The sequence below is a fragment of the Syngnathus floridae genome, chromosome 2 (genome assembly GCF_059516105.1).
Source record: "Syngnathus floridae isolate MCC-2025c chromosome 2, RoL_Sflo_1.0, whole genome shotgun sequence".
In the NCBI taxonomy this organism is placed as follows: domain Eukaryota; kingdom Metazoa; phylum Chordata; class Actinopteri; order Syngnathiformes; family Syngnathidae; genus Syngnathus; species Syngnathus floridae.
In genome coordinates, this window is record NC_142414.1 from 25,251,787 (window position 1) to 25,267,217 (window position 15,431).

The 15,431-nt window shown below is 43.2% G+C and overlaps 1 protein-coding gene across 6 annotated transcripts; it reads right to left on the reverse strand.

Moving 5' to 3' along the window:
* Window positions 1–3: 3 nt before the first annotated feature.
* Window positions 4–11,413, reverse strand: LOC148402761 (putative ATP-dependent RNA helicase an3). 6 transcript variants are annotated; one of them, XM_088397431.1, is made up of 21 exons: window positions 11,085–11,413; window positions 9,460–9,511; window positions 9,194–9,241; window positions 8,934–8,987; window positions 8,656–8,859; window positions 8,467–8,569; window positions 8,279–8,392; window positions 7,880–7,979; window positions 7,659–7,794; window positions 7,493–7,590; window positions 6,954–7,052; window positions 6,719–6,879; window positions 6,312–6,456; window positions 6,078–6,222; window positions 5,868–5,918; window positions 5,307–5,488; window positions 4,917–5,034; window positions 4,686–4,839; window positions 4,476–4,600; window positions 4,333–4,399; window positions 4–4,250 (listed from the first exon to the last, which is right to left on the reverse strand). In XM_088397431.1, the coding sequence occupies exons 1-21, from the start codon at window positions 11,127–11,129 to the stop codon at window positions 4,202–4,204; spliced, it is 2,250 nt and encodes a 749-aa protein (XP_088253557.1). In that variant the 5' UTR covers window positions 11,130–11,413; the 3' UTR covers window positions 4–4,201. The 6 variants fall into 6 exon arrangements, with proteins under 6 accessions (XP_088253557.1, XP_088253599.1, XP_088253574.1 ...); XM_088397473.1 differs by lacking the exon at window positions 11,085–11,413 and adding an exon at window positions 10,760–10,810; XM_088397448.1 differs by lacking the exon at window positions 9,194–9,241.
* Between the last annotated feature and the right edge of the window lie 4,018 nt (window positions 11,414–15,431).

Below are 15,431 nucleotides of genomic sequence, written 5' to 3' on the forward strand. Positions count from 1 at the left end.
CAGTTTAGTTTTGCAAATCCAAACCTTTAATTGTGGTAAAATCACAATGGATGCACAATATTGTTTTTCCTTAGTGTAGTGCTCCTCTTCGTGCACAACTGCTAAACTAATACATAAAGCAAATACTAACTAGCAGGATTGTGGCGCTGTGTGTCCACCCTGAACTGTCTGGCCAGTCAATAATGGTGACAACATCAGGCTTGCTTCATGCACCGGATATTTTTGAATAAAACCAAAATATTTTTGCCTAGTCAATTCAGTCTGCGTGTTTTACCGTAGGGATTTTTTTTTTCTTCTTCCCCGGATTACCTTTTACAAAGAACTTAAAGGGCCATGAACTTATATTTGCAAAATTTAGTATATAAAAGGCTGCATATGGATGTGCCACCGACCGACGGAGGCATGTCCCGTTGGCCCCGTTGCATTCTGGAGCAAAGAGGCAAAGGGTGCCGCGACAGTTTTAACGGCAAAGGAGAAAAAAAAAAAAAAATCAAGTTATCGTACGTCGCTCGCCCATTGCCTGACTGGCCGGACGCTCAGCGGTGAGCGCAAGAGCACGCTGCGCCTGAAAATATGCAGATCACAACAACATAGCAATAGAACCACAGTAACTTCTGTGTTATAGACTTTTTAACATCCCCACTTGATAGATAATCACACAAAGGGTATCAACAGGAAGGAAAAGTGTCAAAACAAATGAACAACCGAAAAAAAACGGACTTGGAGCGAATCTGGACATGTTTGTACTGCATGTATTGTTTTTTTCTTTTTCTTTATATACAAAATGGTTTTTGTTTCTTACAATTTAATCCAAACCTTGGCATATTCGGTGGAAGTGTCTCAAATTATAATTTTTTTAGGGGGGGCCAATTGAAGATGGCTGCTAATGGTGTATTATTATCATCATCATGATTGGCATCGGAACCCGTTGTACAAACAGGTTGGTGGATCTGATACTGAGTCCAATGAGACTTTGAAAGTAATCGGTTTCTCTCCGTAAATCACATCTGCCGTCAAGCCGGCGACCGGCTCGAAACTGTTTGTTGTCATAACGTGACCTACTCAGAGAAACCCCATTACGCCGTTATTAAAAAGCTCACACTACCCCAGAAAAATAGAAATTTTCACTCATACCAATGACATTCAACATTCATGTGCCAGTGTTTTTGTTCACCGTCTTTTGGTCAAGTCACGTTTTTTTTTTCGTTTTTTTTTTCCTCAAACACTTGCACTAGGCTTATAAAAATAAATATTTCTCAAAAATGTTTGATAAATTACACAAACTAGCGAAAGTAGACTCAAGAACTTTGGGTGCAAACAGCTGAATCTGGCCGTTGTTCTGAACTACAACTCAAACCGGTCCCCGCAGAGATTCACATCTGCAACATCCTTTTCCGAACACACACACACACACGCACGCATTTTCGTACATCACTACCGAGTCGTCCTTCTTTTGGCAACGACAAACGTATGGACCACTTGCCAAGCCCGCGGAGGACCCTGTGCTACAGAAGAACTTTGTAAAAACCGAGTGGGATTTTTCAGTCTTTCTACAAACGGAAGGCCTGCAGGCCGCAGCAAAGGGAGCGTAGCACCATTAAATTGTTCCCCGACACTAAACACCTCTCAAGAGTCTGTCGAGCTATCACAGAAGCGCTGAATTTCCTGCCACCGATACAAACAAAACTCCACGGCGACACGGTATCGAGCGTAACCAACGTGTATTCGGACGATTGGTCTTGAATTTTAAGGCATCGAAAGGTAAGTGATTCTCTATGGAGGCTATGAGTGACGATCTTTACCACGAGATGGCAACGACGGACGAGGAAAAGCAGAAAACCTCACAGCTGTGCTAGAAACTGTGCAATCAGTGCTTTGAGCTAAATGCTAAAAATGAGCAGGCGGAAACCTGCTGGTTAATAAACAAGGTTGCAGGTTGGAGACATTTACGAGAAGTCTCCCGCAAACGCTTCAGTCTGTCAGGAAGAATTTCAAGGCACCGAGCACGTCAGTGTTCATGACAGCAAAGTGCGTACAAGCCATCTGAAGAGCTTTGTTGAAGTTAAATTGGAGTGGGCGGGGTTTGCGCCAGGTGTCACCAAAACCTGGGGAGGTGGAAAACGCGTGATTGATGGAACGACAATTGAACCGATTGTCATTTGCAAGCCAACCTTGCAGCTGAACTACAAGGACTGAAATTCGGAGTAAATTCAGCCCTACACGAAGGACAGAATCTGTCTGACAGCTCCGCAAACCTCATCTTGCCACTAGAGGGCGTAACCACCTCTCATGGGATTCATTCGGAGCTTCTCCCACTGCAAGTAAACAAAAGACTATCTCCCCAATGTAACGCAGATCAATAACACAAAAAGGACAGGGGGGGGTTAAAAAAATATCAGCATTAACTAAAAAACAAAATGCTTGAAAGACTCGTTTTTGCTTGACCAAAAACAACAACAACACTTGCATATGTCCAATAGTCATCACCCACAATTTTGCTGCATGGGCAATTTGGAGAAAATCTTTTTGGGATTAAATTATCCACTGAAGAGACGATATCAATCCCCAGCAGTGAGTGACCCAAGCACATTTCCGCTCGCCAAATTGCAACTATTTACATGTTATCTACATGCAGGATCCTTTCAGATCTCCACGTTAACTAAATACATTCACACCCTGATTTTTGCCATCACACTCCAAACACAAGGAAGGTGGAGGCCTGGTTCCACGGCAGGGCCACGTGCAACGGCGGCAAGTCCTCATTTCGCTGCGTTTTCGTGTCTAGCGGGGCACCTCACCACCTGCCCTATTATCGTCAAAGTGTGGTTTGCCGATCTCAAACCTTGAAAAGTCAACAAGCCATTCCGAACCTCTGCCGGGAAACATTTGGGCCCGATGTATGCATTCATCCCCCGACCGCAACTAATCCAAAAACACTCAACAAAATACTGGAATGACTTTTTTTCTTTTTTGTTCCTTTTGTAAGAGAAAACTCTTTATGTGACTCTCCAGGATAGAGTGAGCAGGGAATTTTGGATCTCTGAGTCTTTTTAGTTGTGTTTCCCCTTCAAAGACACTTTTGGCCAAAAAGGGCTTCAAAAGTTTGTGGGTGGAGGCGGAGTCAGGTTCCCAGAAGCATAAGGAGGCCAAGAGTTGGCACAACAGACTTGGGCACTCACCAATGGAACTTATTAATGATACAGAGTCCGATTCTCCCTCAGTGGCCCGATGACTGAAGTACCAACTTTTGGCGACTATGCGTGGAACGTCTCGACTTCATGCTCAAAGCAGAGCTGCAGGTTTGACATCCGAGTTCGAGAAGCACGAAGCTTTATGAAGAACCGGGGGTCAGATCATGAGGAAACACGTTTTGAGTTTCCTCACGGCAGTTTTACAAAGTTTAGTTTAGTTTTGCCAAGGTTTGATTTAGTTCAAGTCTAACTTGTTTCCTTCCAAAGAGAAATCAAGATAACAAACCCATACATGACATTAAATGTTTTTCACAGAACGGAAATAAGAGAAGCCAATGCTCGAATTCTTGAAGGCACAGTACAGAAACAAAATGATCTTCCTTTGTTGTTCATTTTTGCCAAGTCCTATGATTCTGTTAGCTGACGTTTCAAGTGAAGGGCAAATATGCTTGCTAGCCAATCAAATTTCCATACCAGAATGCCCTGGGTTCTCCTCAGACATCTTTCCGAGACGTCTGCACTTCTGCACTCGGGTTAAAAGAAAACGTATAAAATAAAAATTAAAACTAAGAGCGATATTAGCGGCCTCTCTTCCAGAAGGAGGCCTCAGCCAGCAGTTCCCTATGTCTGAATTTGTTTCATGTCTCAGTGCTGTTTTTTTTGTTTTGTTTTTCTTCCTCAGTCAGTGGACATGCATTAAACACAAAAGATGACTCGTGGGTGGGGGAGAGGCTCACTCGAAGGAAGCCTGTGTGACTGGGTCAAGGCATAAAAAAAAAAAGAATGGAGCCAGAATTGAAATACGGAAAGTGACGCAGAAAGCATCCCACGGCGGGAATGTTGGAAAAGAACCAAATGGAAGAAAAATCCCTTTGCCATGTAGACTGTCTGATGTGAGATTTTACCACAAAATAAAATTCCGATTACACTGTCCAGGGATGATGTGCGGGAGGGAGCTGTATGATGAGTATATTTATAATTGCATGCAGAGAGAGGTTTCTAAATGTTGACTAGGGCAGCAGATGGGCTGAAGACAACAGAGTTGAGAAAGGAAGACAGCTGAGTGGGGAGGGGACAAAATATGTGTGTGAAAGCGAGAAAGAGAGAGAGAGAGAGAAAAAAAAAAGTCTAGTTGCCCCACCAGTCAACTTGAGAGTGCGAGTAGTTGCCGCCGTAGCCGTCGCTTGTGTAGAAGGTTCCGAAACCACCTGCGGAGGCAAAATGGAGGTCATGTGAACGCTCGGCCAGCGCAACAACAACAGTCAGCAAAAAGTACAGCCGCACCTCCTGCAAAGCCACGGGCTCCTCCGTGTCCCGCTTGGTTCCGAACGCCACGCCCTCCGAAACCTCCGGCGTTGCCCCCGGCGGCCGTCTGACGATAGTCGCGTGCTCCGAAACCACCGGCAAACCTGCAAAACCAAATTCCAATTTTTGGAGGACGAGGCGACGCATCTACAGAATCCGACTCAATGAGAGGAAACTGCCTTGGCGGACCTCTTAGAGCGTCCGCGGTTGCTGCTCTTGTGCTGGTGCTCATAAGCCAGGCTCTCCAGCCATGAAGGAACTTCCTGTTTGGCTTCTACCAAAATGTCCAGCAGGTCTTTAGTGATGTTCCCGTTCTTGTCGTTGAAGAATGACGTGGCCAGTCCTGAAGAAAAAAGATGCCTTATTTGAAGCACGGCGACTCGCTATTTAGCGTCCGGTGACACAAACGGACAACCTTACCCAGGTTTCCTACTCGTCCTGTGCGTCCAATACGGTGGACATACTCCTCAATGTCACTTGGCAGGTCGAAGTTAATCACGTGCTTAACGTTGGAGATGTCCAGACCGCGAGCTGCAACCTGAGAGATAGCGACAGAAGCCTCTAAACCAGGAAACTCATTTTTGGTAACAAATATTTTTAAAAAAATTAATGATGATCAAAATATATTTTTTAAAAATTTAAAAGTGAAGACAATTAGTAATTTCAGTATTGACAAATAAAATTGATGCACAATTTGTCCTTGCGGGCCACATCAAATGATGTAGCGGGCCGTATCTGGCCCCCGGGCCTTGAGTTTGACACCTATGCTCTAAACCACATCGTATTTCCCGAAATTGAAATTTTACTTACAGCGGTAGCCACCAGGATGGGGCATTTGCCGGATCGGAACTGGTTCAGAGCCTCCTCTCGGTCCCTCTGGGAACGGTCGCCGTGGATGCTGGTGCAGGCGTAACCTTCTCGGTAGAGGAAGTCCTCCAAGGCGTCGGCGCCTTTTTTGGTCTCCACAAATACCAGAGTCAGCGAGTCCTTCCCTAGTCGGCCAAAAAAAAGAAACAACTGCGAATGAACTCAAATTTTTTTTCTTTTGGCCACCTCGGTTCAAATCCGACAGCTGCTTATGTTGTTGATGACAAGTGACAAACATGCATTGCAGGACGCATGGATGAAAACAAGCAGAAATACATGAAAATAATTGCACGAAAAAAATATGACCACTGATTGAAAAGCCGAGCAGATGACTTTTGGAATCCAAACGGTTGGCGTGTTGGACTACGGATCCGACTCATGCCGGGATGCACGGAACCGATGAGAACTAAAATGGCGATCGCAGGCGGATAGGCAAACTTGCCGTAACAAAAAAAATAAAAATAAAAATAACGTGGATGTGAGTTTCTCTGGTATAGAGCTTACCAGGCTTCTCCATGTTCTCTCCAGTATTGTCCTGCACTTCGCTGGGGATGACTTGGGATAAAACCACACCAAACCATCAACACCCAACGACCGCCCTCGCGCCAGTACAGCAACCACGTTGTGCGTCTTTTTTTTTTTTGTGTGCCCGTGTGTTTATGTGGAACGTCGCGAGCAGGATAGAAGACCGATGGTGCCTCGTGACCATCTCACCTGTAGCACTGAGCAGGTCCAGGAGAAAAGACCTCTTGTCGCTCTCTTCCACCCAAACCACCTTCTGAGTGATGTTCTCGGAGGTGGAGCCCACTCGCCCCACCGCCAGGAAGATGTAGTCATCCAGGAAATCCCTGGCTAGAATCTGTAGGGGCGAGCCGGAATGGCGGCTTTTGCTCCAGTGAGGTTGCTTCCACGTGAGCGTAGAGTCATGGCAAAGACGAACGGACGCACCTGGATTTCTTTGGGAAAGGTGGCGCTGAACATCATGGTCTGCCGGATGTCTTTCGGCGGCATGGTGTCCTGTTCGACGATGCGCCGGATCTGAGGCTCGAAGCCCATGTCCAGCATCCGATCCGCCTCGTCCAGGACGAGATACCTGGAGAAAAAGCAGATGTCCATCTGTCAATCAACATGTGCTCTAAATGTTTTGAATATCTTTTGTGTGATCTTCTGGAATATTTATTTAGGCCTTAATTATCTTTACAACTTCAATTTAATACTGAAATGGCAATAAACACAGCACTCTGACTCATATGAATCTATGGTCTCTAGGGGCGGCCATTTTGTCTTGAATGAAAACTTCAATGAAAAGCTCTCTTGGCGGACGGAGCTCTCGTGTCAGTCCGTCCGTATCTTACTTGCAATAGTCCAGTCCAATCTTGCCCCTCTCCATCATGTCCACCAGCCTTCCAGGCGTGGCCACCAGCAGGTGACAACCCCTCTCCAGATCTCGGATCTGCTGGCCAATGTCTGCTCCTCCGTACACGACGCAAGGACGCACTCTGGACCGGTATGAGAACTACAACACAGTAAGACGACATTTTTTTTCAAAGCAGAGTTTTATTTTTTACATTCTGTTATATGGAAACTTACCTTCCGAGCTTCGTCATATATCTGTAGCGCCAGCTCTCGAGTCGGGGCCAGGACCAGAGAAATGGGGTACTGCTTACGACGGCCGTATTTTCCATTCTCCTACAACACGTCAAAGAATTACCAAAGGATTTTAAATAAGCAGATGGAACTGCAGAAATAGTGACAAGAAGAATTGTCCCATTTAGATCCAATGTGTGGCATCCTTTTTTTTTTTTTAAATAAGTCAGTCATACCAGGGCAGCAAAAAAATTTGCAAAACTTTTTGCTCACAATAGATGAATTAAAAAAAAAATGCAGGCTTCTAATTTATATTTCAGATCCATCTTTGACTACTAAAAGATGAAATGCTGAGCTGGTGTCATTCAAAAAAAAAATTGTTTGAAATTTAAAGGAAAGATTTAAAAGACAAATTAATCAGGCTTAGTCTGCCAGTTTGGTTTAAGTACGCGTTTTTATAAATATTTTTCAAATATTTTCAGTTTACAGTAAAAACAAGGCCTTCTTTTGACGGGGAGCGCAAGTGAAACTAAATTCCATACCTGCCCAGACGCTTTTGCTGCATTCAGAGCATCTCCTGGTCCCTCTGCGTAGATTTGACTTAGAATCGGCAACAGGAAAGCCGCCGTCTTCCCAGAACCTACGCACACAACACGGGAAGATCTTCAACTTGCTTCTGCAATTCAAGACACAAACAGTATGTCGTACCCGTCTGTGCGCAGGCCATGAGGTCTCGCTTGGACTTGACGATGGGAATGGCGTATTTCTGGACAGGGGTGGGTCGGGTGTAGCGGCTCAGCGCAATGTTGCCCATGATAATCTCCCCCATGTCGATGTCCTGGAACTACACAAGAAAGGCGTGTCAACAGGTCACACTTGTAAACAAAATGTCAGGGGAAAAAAAAATAAGACCTTCCATTCGGACTTACACTCTCGATGTGATGAGGGCAGTTCTGTCCAGTGGCCTCGACGGGAATGTCGTCGTATTTCTCAAAATTAATCCCAGTATTGCTGGCGGAGAACAACTCACTAGAGGGTAGAAAAGTGGAGAGTTGAACACAACTTGCGGATTATTGTCCTAAGCGTATTTAACGCGCTCACGCCGGGCCGATCATTGGAGAATTACGTACACGTTCCAAAAAAAAACCGTGGCTTTGGAAATTTTGTGAGCTGGCTACTGCCTAATCCACGTAGGGTTACGCAAGACATTACCAAGAGACGGGATTTTTAGTGCTGGACAAAAACGTGACGAGATTTCCCTTAATTCACCAAACGACACAGCCATCTTGCGTTTCTCCATACGAAACCCGTTTCTCTGTTCCACGTACTGCTCGAGTCGTTCGTTGAGCGGCGTCGGTTTGGACCAGTCTCCATCATTGCAGGCTTCCTCCACCCAGCGGCTGTTTCCTCCCCCGCCACCACTGTAGCCACCATGGTCGAACCTAGCCAAAAAAAAAGAAAAGTCACACAAACGCAACCTTAATCATGATGCGACTCTAATTTCCGATCATCTCACCGTGTACGATTTGCGTTGCTTCTGTCATTAAAGAAAGCCGACTTTCCTCTGTTGTTTCCGAAGCTGCTGTAGGCGTCCTTGGCGGTGTTCCAACCACCAGCGTCTGACGAGGTCCCGGAAGACAACAAAAGGTCGTCAAGTTTCGCCGACTGCACAAATAATTACACGCGGTCCGAACGGGACGGCCACCTTTGTTTTCGTACAAGCCGAAGCCCATCGGCTGAGCGGGGTTGATGGGATTGAAGGAGCCGCCGCCTCTGTTGCCGCGATAGCCGCCCATGCCCCCTCGGCCCCGCTCCATACGAGGCGGGCCGCGGTTGTAAGCGTTCCCGGCGGTCATGCGGTTGTCGTGGTAGCCGTTGACAAAGTTGCCGCGGCCGCCATCCCAACCGACTGGATCGATTAAGACAACAATTAGTTCAGAAGTGACGGCGAGAGATTCCAAGTTGAGCCGAGAGGCTTCTTACAGGCGGCGGCAGGTGCGATGGTGTAGCCTGCCCTGGCAGCGAACACATTTCCTCCTAGAAGAAGAAGACGAAAAAGACGACGGTGGTTTCACCAACGGTTCGGTCGGTTACAAACGACACGATGTAAAATGGTGAGATAGCAGTGAAGCGAATGCATCAAGTTAGCTTTACAAAAACGTAGCATTCTGAGTCACGTTGGGGCCTCGAGGACTCAGAGAAAAGGATTTTGTTGGAAGAAGCACTAAATTGCTGCTCCTCACCATTTTTAGGACCATCTTTGTTCCGTAAATGTGGAGGAATGTATCTTCCTGCAGACACGAGAGAGACATCAGCCTCGTTCTAATAATCAGTAAGTAGGGCAATCAAAATCTAAAAACATCCTCAATGCAACAATTTGTGGCTGAGAATTCACAACGCCATGTTACGGCCCGTTGCGGTTGCCTCGGAGGCATCCCTAACTTTGATCAGAAGAGTTTGTGATTACCGATTACCGGATCAAACTTGCAAGAACATAGGAAGCGCTTACTGTTGGGGCCACCACCTTGTCCGTCTGCCACATTCAAGTCTAGGACAGCAAGCTGGAGTTGGAAACACACAAAAGTTTTTTTTTACATATATCATAAAAATACAAGGCCCTTGCTTGAACTTATCTAACTGAATGTGAGGAACAATATTTGCAATAGCATTAAGCCAAGTGGGTTTTTACAAGGCAATGCTGTGGCTGTTTGATAGACACATTGTGTCAATTCTCTTGGTTTCGTGTTCAGTTTGAATTTCAACTAGGAAAAACAAACAGGTCGACTTGTGACGCAATCGTACCTCAAATTTGAGCTTGCGTCCCGAAAAACATATAAATTAGATCACCCGTACAGTTTTGCAAAAAGGAAAACCCAATTTGCTGGGTGGTTCAGTAAAAAAAGAAAAGAAAAAAAAGAAGTTGGGTCACAGTCCAATTTTTCACCCAAATTAGGTTGTTTTCCACCCTTCATTTTTTAAAGTGTATGACCAAGGCAAATAGTATAAATTTTTAAAAAAAAAATCTTACTACAAAATATGTGCCATATCCTTTGTTTGTCTACCAATGCCAGCAACGTAAAGTGTCGGACTCAAACAATTAAATCTGTCATAATTACATTTTAATTATATTTAATTATATAATTATATATATCATAATTATATATTTTTTACTATTTGGCTTTGGCACAGAAACACTGACTTGAAAACATACATTTCAGCAAAACTGCCTGAATAACATCAAAATGTAAATCAATTTTAGAACACATAGCCAGTATTCTCCATTGACAATTTAACATTGTCAAAATGAATGGTTGGGGAAAAACGATCATTACAAAAATGATCTCAACCAGTGGTGTCCCAAGACTTTTGCACTGTGCCTGGATGCCATTTACCATCCAGTGCGTGGGTTTAAAATCAGTATTAAGTCCTTCACTGAATCATGTTATATTGCAAATGCCAGACATCAAATCTCATTTCTGTAATCTGCAATTTTGCGACTAATATTTAATTAACTGGGCAATACGAGGACTATTTTCGGAATCTTTTGATTTGACTGGTTAACCAAGCACACCGACAGTCGGATGGATGGCTTTTCTTAGTGACGCAGAATAATTGAACATTTTCGCGACGCATGCAAGCACAAAAAAGCTTGTTGCCTTTGACAGCAAAGTGTGACGCGCTGTCAAATGCAGAATTTAGAGCGCTCAGCTCCACAGGCTAAGCTTTAGCGCACCTCCATTTTATTTTGTGTCGAGCTGCAAGACAAACGCAGTGAGATAATAGCGGACGGGTGCGTTGCATATGCTCACCGTGTCGCGCCGACGGAGGCCGCCGTTATTTAGCTATCACTTTTTTCTACATCAAGCATCATTTTATTCTTCGCAAAAAGATGCGTTTGGATAAAAGTATTTGCGGGGGTGTTAAATATAAAGGTTACGTCAAAAATATTGAGGGAAATACGCATAACAGCTTGACCGGTCGTCACTCCTCGTCAGGAAAGTCGCAGACTGAAGCGCTCCCGTTAGCACGATAGCATCTCGCTAGCGGTTGTTAGCAAGTATGCTAACATCATTCTAAGACTTATTTTTTTTCCCTTCGCATGACGCCACGAGAAACATCAAACGAGCTGCTTACCTGTTGTTCTAGACCATGGACATTCTCGACGGACACATGACTCATCACTATGGAATATGGAGGAAAAATGTTGACGTTGAGAAAAAGACCTCTTTGTTTGCCGGGGTTCGATGTAATGTTATCGCCCCTTTGTCGCGTGCCTCGCCGCGACAAAAGAGATATTCGGCAGCTTTGCAAGAATAGTCGACACTTTGCAGAACGCACGCTGAAATTTGCTTAGAATTACACAACGTTGGTCACCAAGGTGGTACTTGATGCAAACCCAGCTGATGTCGATTTGTTCTACAGCTGGGAATGAAGATGTGTTAAGAAAGCACGCGTGAACAAAACAGAAAAAAAAAACATCCGGTGATGGTGGAAAATAAAGGTAAAATAAAAGTCTTGTGGAACGTTTAAAAATCAGCGAAGGTGAGCACAAAATAATAATCTTTTGTATTTTAAATCACCGGGGAGAATATGTTTATATTTAACATAGCGATAAAATTACCCGGATATGCACCGTATTTCCGTGAATTGTTTTTCTGCACGTTATCGCAAAATTCGTTAGCTTGTTTTTGCAATCGCAAATTTTATTTCTCAAGATTGAAAAATACAACAAGGTAGATTTTTGTTCTGGTGCCAGGTCATTTTGATTGTTTGCTGTTGAATAATTAAGCGCATGTGGCTATTATACGGTCAGAATTTTCTACCTTGTTCTCTCTGCAAAAGTGTTTCAGCTCAGCAATACTAATCTGGTGCGAATTGCATTTTAATCTGGTTTAAATCAGACCTTGTCCAATCCAGAAGGTGTACTTTTCTCTCTTAATGTCATTCAGTTCCTGATTTGTTACACCGTGAGTATATTATTATTATTATTATTATTATTATTATTATTATTATTATTATTATTATTATTATCATTATCAGTAAAGCTGTATCATTCATCACAACGATCCAAAAGCTGATTATAAATATTTTGATGGCTAATTTGTTGCAAAAACTGCAATGAGACACTAGATGGTGCTATTTGATTTCAGAACAAACAGCTCCTTTACCATTAATGCTTCATTTTTTCAAATCCAAATCTCCTCTAGTACTTTGTAGTATGTCTGAATATAATGACGAAACGGTCATAAAATGTCACATCATATGTGGTTATGTTGCCGTATGTAGCAGAAGCAACTCCAATAAATTAAGTTCTCTCTCACAACAAACAACGACAAATAATTATGACAGTGTCCATCAAAACTGAGCATTATTATGTTTTAAAGGCAACATTTGAAGGGAAATTAGATCCCGTTAGCTTTTAAAAGCGTAAACTGAGGAGTGTCATTGTAGATATAACACAAGGGGTCTCTTTAACATAATAATGTGACATAAAATTTAATCTACTCGATGAGCAAGCTAAAAGAAAAATGAATGCATTTTTTCCTCCATGGCAACTGTGCAACTCGCTGCACAGTAGATAAAGCGGCTGGGGTGAGTGTCTGTGATCCGTGGTATGCCCCCCATCTTTTCTCACGTACACACTTCTGCATGGACCAGAAGGGGGGCACTATTCTGCAAATAGTCACTGGCGGTGGCAGATGGTGGGAGGAATGAAAGGCAGATGGAAAAATCACTTCCAACAACATCGCTGTCGAGTGTTTTTTTTTTTTTTTTTTTTGGTCCCCTTGGGTTAATGAAGACCACGAAGGAAACTTGCACAAGTTGGATGTGTTAATTTAGATCCAGTCAATTATCTGAACGTCAAATAAACATCATTAGACCACAATTATTAATATTGCATTTTTTAAAGTCGCAATTAAACGTCTGCGATGAATGTATAGCTGTTGCTATGGTTACATGCGCGTAGAGAGAAATTCTGTGAAGACAACATGTCTGGGAGAGAGTGACAGTGAGAACACAAAGTGGCTGAGAAACCAGAGGAACGCACACAAACTTTGTGACCTCTGCAAACACGCGCCTGTCAGAATGAAGCAGACTCCGTGCGCGCGCGCGCTCATGTGTCAGACGCGGGGAGATGAGGATAAAAGGAGAATACTGGTTCTGCATAAGAAAGGTATTAGCCTTGATCTAGACGTAATTGCGTCATCGTTTTACAATAGAATGTACTTGGGGGATTTAAGACCCCAGATGTAATGCTCCTCGGCTTTCTATCAGTGGGATCTTTATATTAAGTCGCACATGCGCGCGCACAAAAATGCTGACACTCCTGACTCAGCATTTTTTGGAAGGGGAAAGCTTGTCAGATGCTTGACAGGGAACGAGCAACCCGTCCTCTCTTTCTTTCTTTTTTTTTTTTTACATTTCTTGAGTTGAAGTTACACTATCGTAATGTAAATTCTGTGTGCATGTTTGTGTGTTGTGTAGTAAATATAGTCTATGCTAATACCCTGTCAGCCATAGACGTCTATTAGACGTCTGGTCTATGTATAGACCTAATTTAGACGTCTAAAATTGGTCTCGGTATAGGCCTAAAATAGACGTCTAAATTAAAAACATCAAATATGATCATATTTTGAAATTTTAACGTCTGAACCAGGTGTAAAGTTGTTTGGATTTGTGTTTAACAAGCATATTGATCCATACATGTGAATAAGTTATTTCTGTCACCTGATATAGACGGAAATATACTTCCTTCCATCTTATATCTTTGCATCACCTCCAGATTACAGCCGAGGGGGGAAAAAAGCTTTTCTGGAGGGTCAAACTGAAAAGAAGGTGGTGGACTGACTGGTCAGGAGTCAGGACGGCAGAACAGAAAGCAATCTAATAGCCTCTGAATTGTAAAACTCGGCAGCACTTTTGGAGGAAGGAATAAAATCCTGCACGCACAATGGAAAAATTAATTGGAAATATGGCTGCAGGCACAACTCGTCCATTGTTGGAATTTGACCCAAGAGAACACGAAGCAGTCGGGACAAAAAGGAAGTTGGCATATGTTTCTGTTCACTTTGGCATTTCTTTTGATGAATAGCACCCAAAAAGAACAAGCCATGTTTAATATTCAAGATGATAAAGGCTGGAAAAGTATACGAAAGCAGCATCCGTATTTTTACGTCATAGAAGTGGTATTTGACAGTTGACAGGAAAGTGGGACGTTTGATTTTTGCGAGATTTTCAAATCCGAAAATCTTGCGGATTTTTTATGATTACAAAAACACTCCAATTTTTGTGTCAAATTTACAAGACATTTATTTCCCTTTAGAGGGACATCAATGACAAAATTCACAAAAAGGAAATAAATTGGCTTCGATTAAACTTTACCTGGTTTATGCAAAGTCTTTTTGCACTGCCCTTACATGGCTACATGTCTGATTTTTATTTTATTTGTTATTTTTTGTTATTGATTTTTTTCAGTTTATTGTTTGTTGTACAGACTTACATATTAAATATTTTTATGTTTTAAATATGTTCGAAATAAAGATATCAATCAATCAATTGTCCCCTTCCAAAAAGTTCATGTGAATAGAAATGTTTCCGCCACCCTGCAGACTTATGTGGTGCAAACAACTTAGTGGGATTTAGGAGATTTGTAAGGTATCATAAAAATAAGGGGAGAACCACGCGACTGGCCAACGTTAGCTTACTCGCATCTGGTAATTCATTGCAAAGCAGCCATGACAGAGTTTGAAAGCCTAAACAGTTGCAGTGATTTTTATTTGTCCGCCCGACTTTGTTTATTTTTTGCCAATATATCCAAGGATGTGTAATGGAATACAGTATTTTATGAGGCGTTGGGGCTGGCGCTCGATGTCGACGTGCTCCCTACCCGACATTGCTTCACTCTCGGGGTTTATGTGAGCGTGAAATCCCATGATTGATGGTGCGCTGGCCGCGTGAACACAAAGATGGCGTCACCGCACTTTCAAGATGACTTGATCCACATTTTGGCTGTTCCGTAGATGCTGAGCGTGACAAGGTTACATTTTATTTTTGTTAGTATTTTCCAAAGCATACACCAAATTGCGCTTAGCAGTTCTGATGTCTGTGATTCAAATGAACCTTTAGATGTTCTACCATAACTGATGAAATGTTTGGAGATCTATGGCGTTCCATCCTGGTTGGTATTTGTGCCACATTAAGACCAAACTCAAGGAGGTTTAGATGTCTATTCATGGGTTGCTCTGTAGGTCATCGGCAGTGTTGTCGAGTACTCGATTAATATCTAGTCTATTCTCAGCCAGAGACACGCCATTCAATGAGATGTCTGCCTCTTCCACGGATCGAGGGCAGAGGCAGGTCAAGCTGGATTTTATGAGCACGTTTACAATCCAACATGCTGAAATTGGAGACACTTTATGTCTGAGCAGCCAATTCCCGCCTCCGTTCTTTGCCCTTGATTTCATGAGACTATCACAAAAG

Bases quoted from the DNA above. Each gene is read 5' to 3' on its own strand.
- LOC148402761 (XM_088397431.1), bottom strand. From the start codon at position 11,129: ATGAGTCATGTGTCCGTCGAGAATGTCCATGGTCTAGAACAACAG. The intron at 7,795-7,879 runs GTAAGTCCGAAT...TTTCTTGTGTAG, and splicing joins GCCCTCATCACATCGAGAGT to TTCCAGGACATCGACATGGG. The intron at 6,223-6,311 runs GTGCGTCCGTTC...TCGCCCCTACAG, and splicing joins CCTTTCCCAAAGAAATCCAG to ATTCTAGCCAGGGATTTCCT.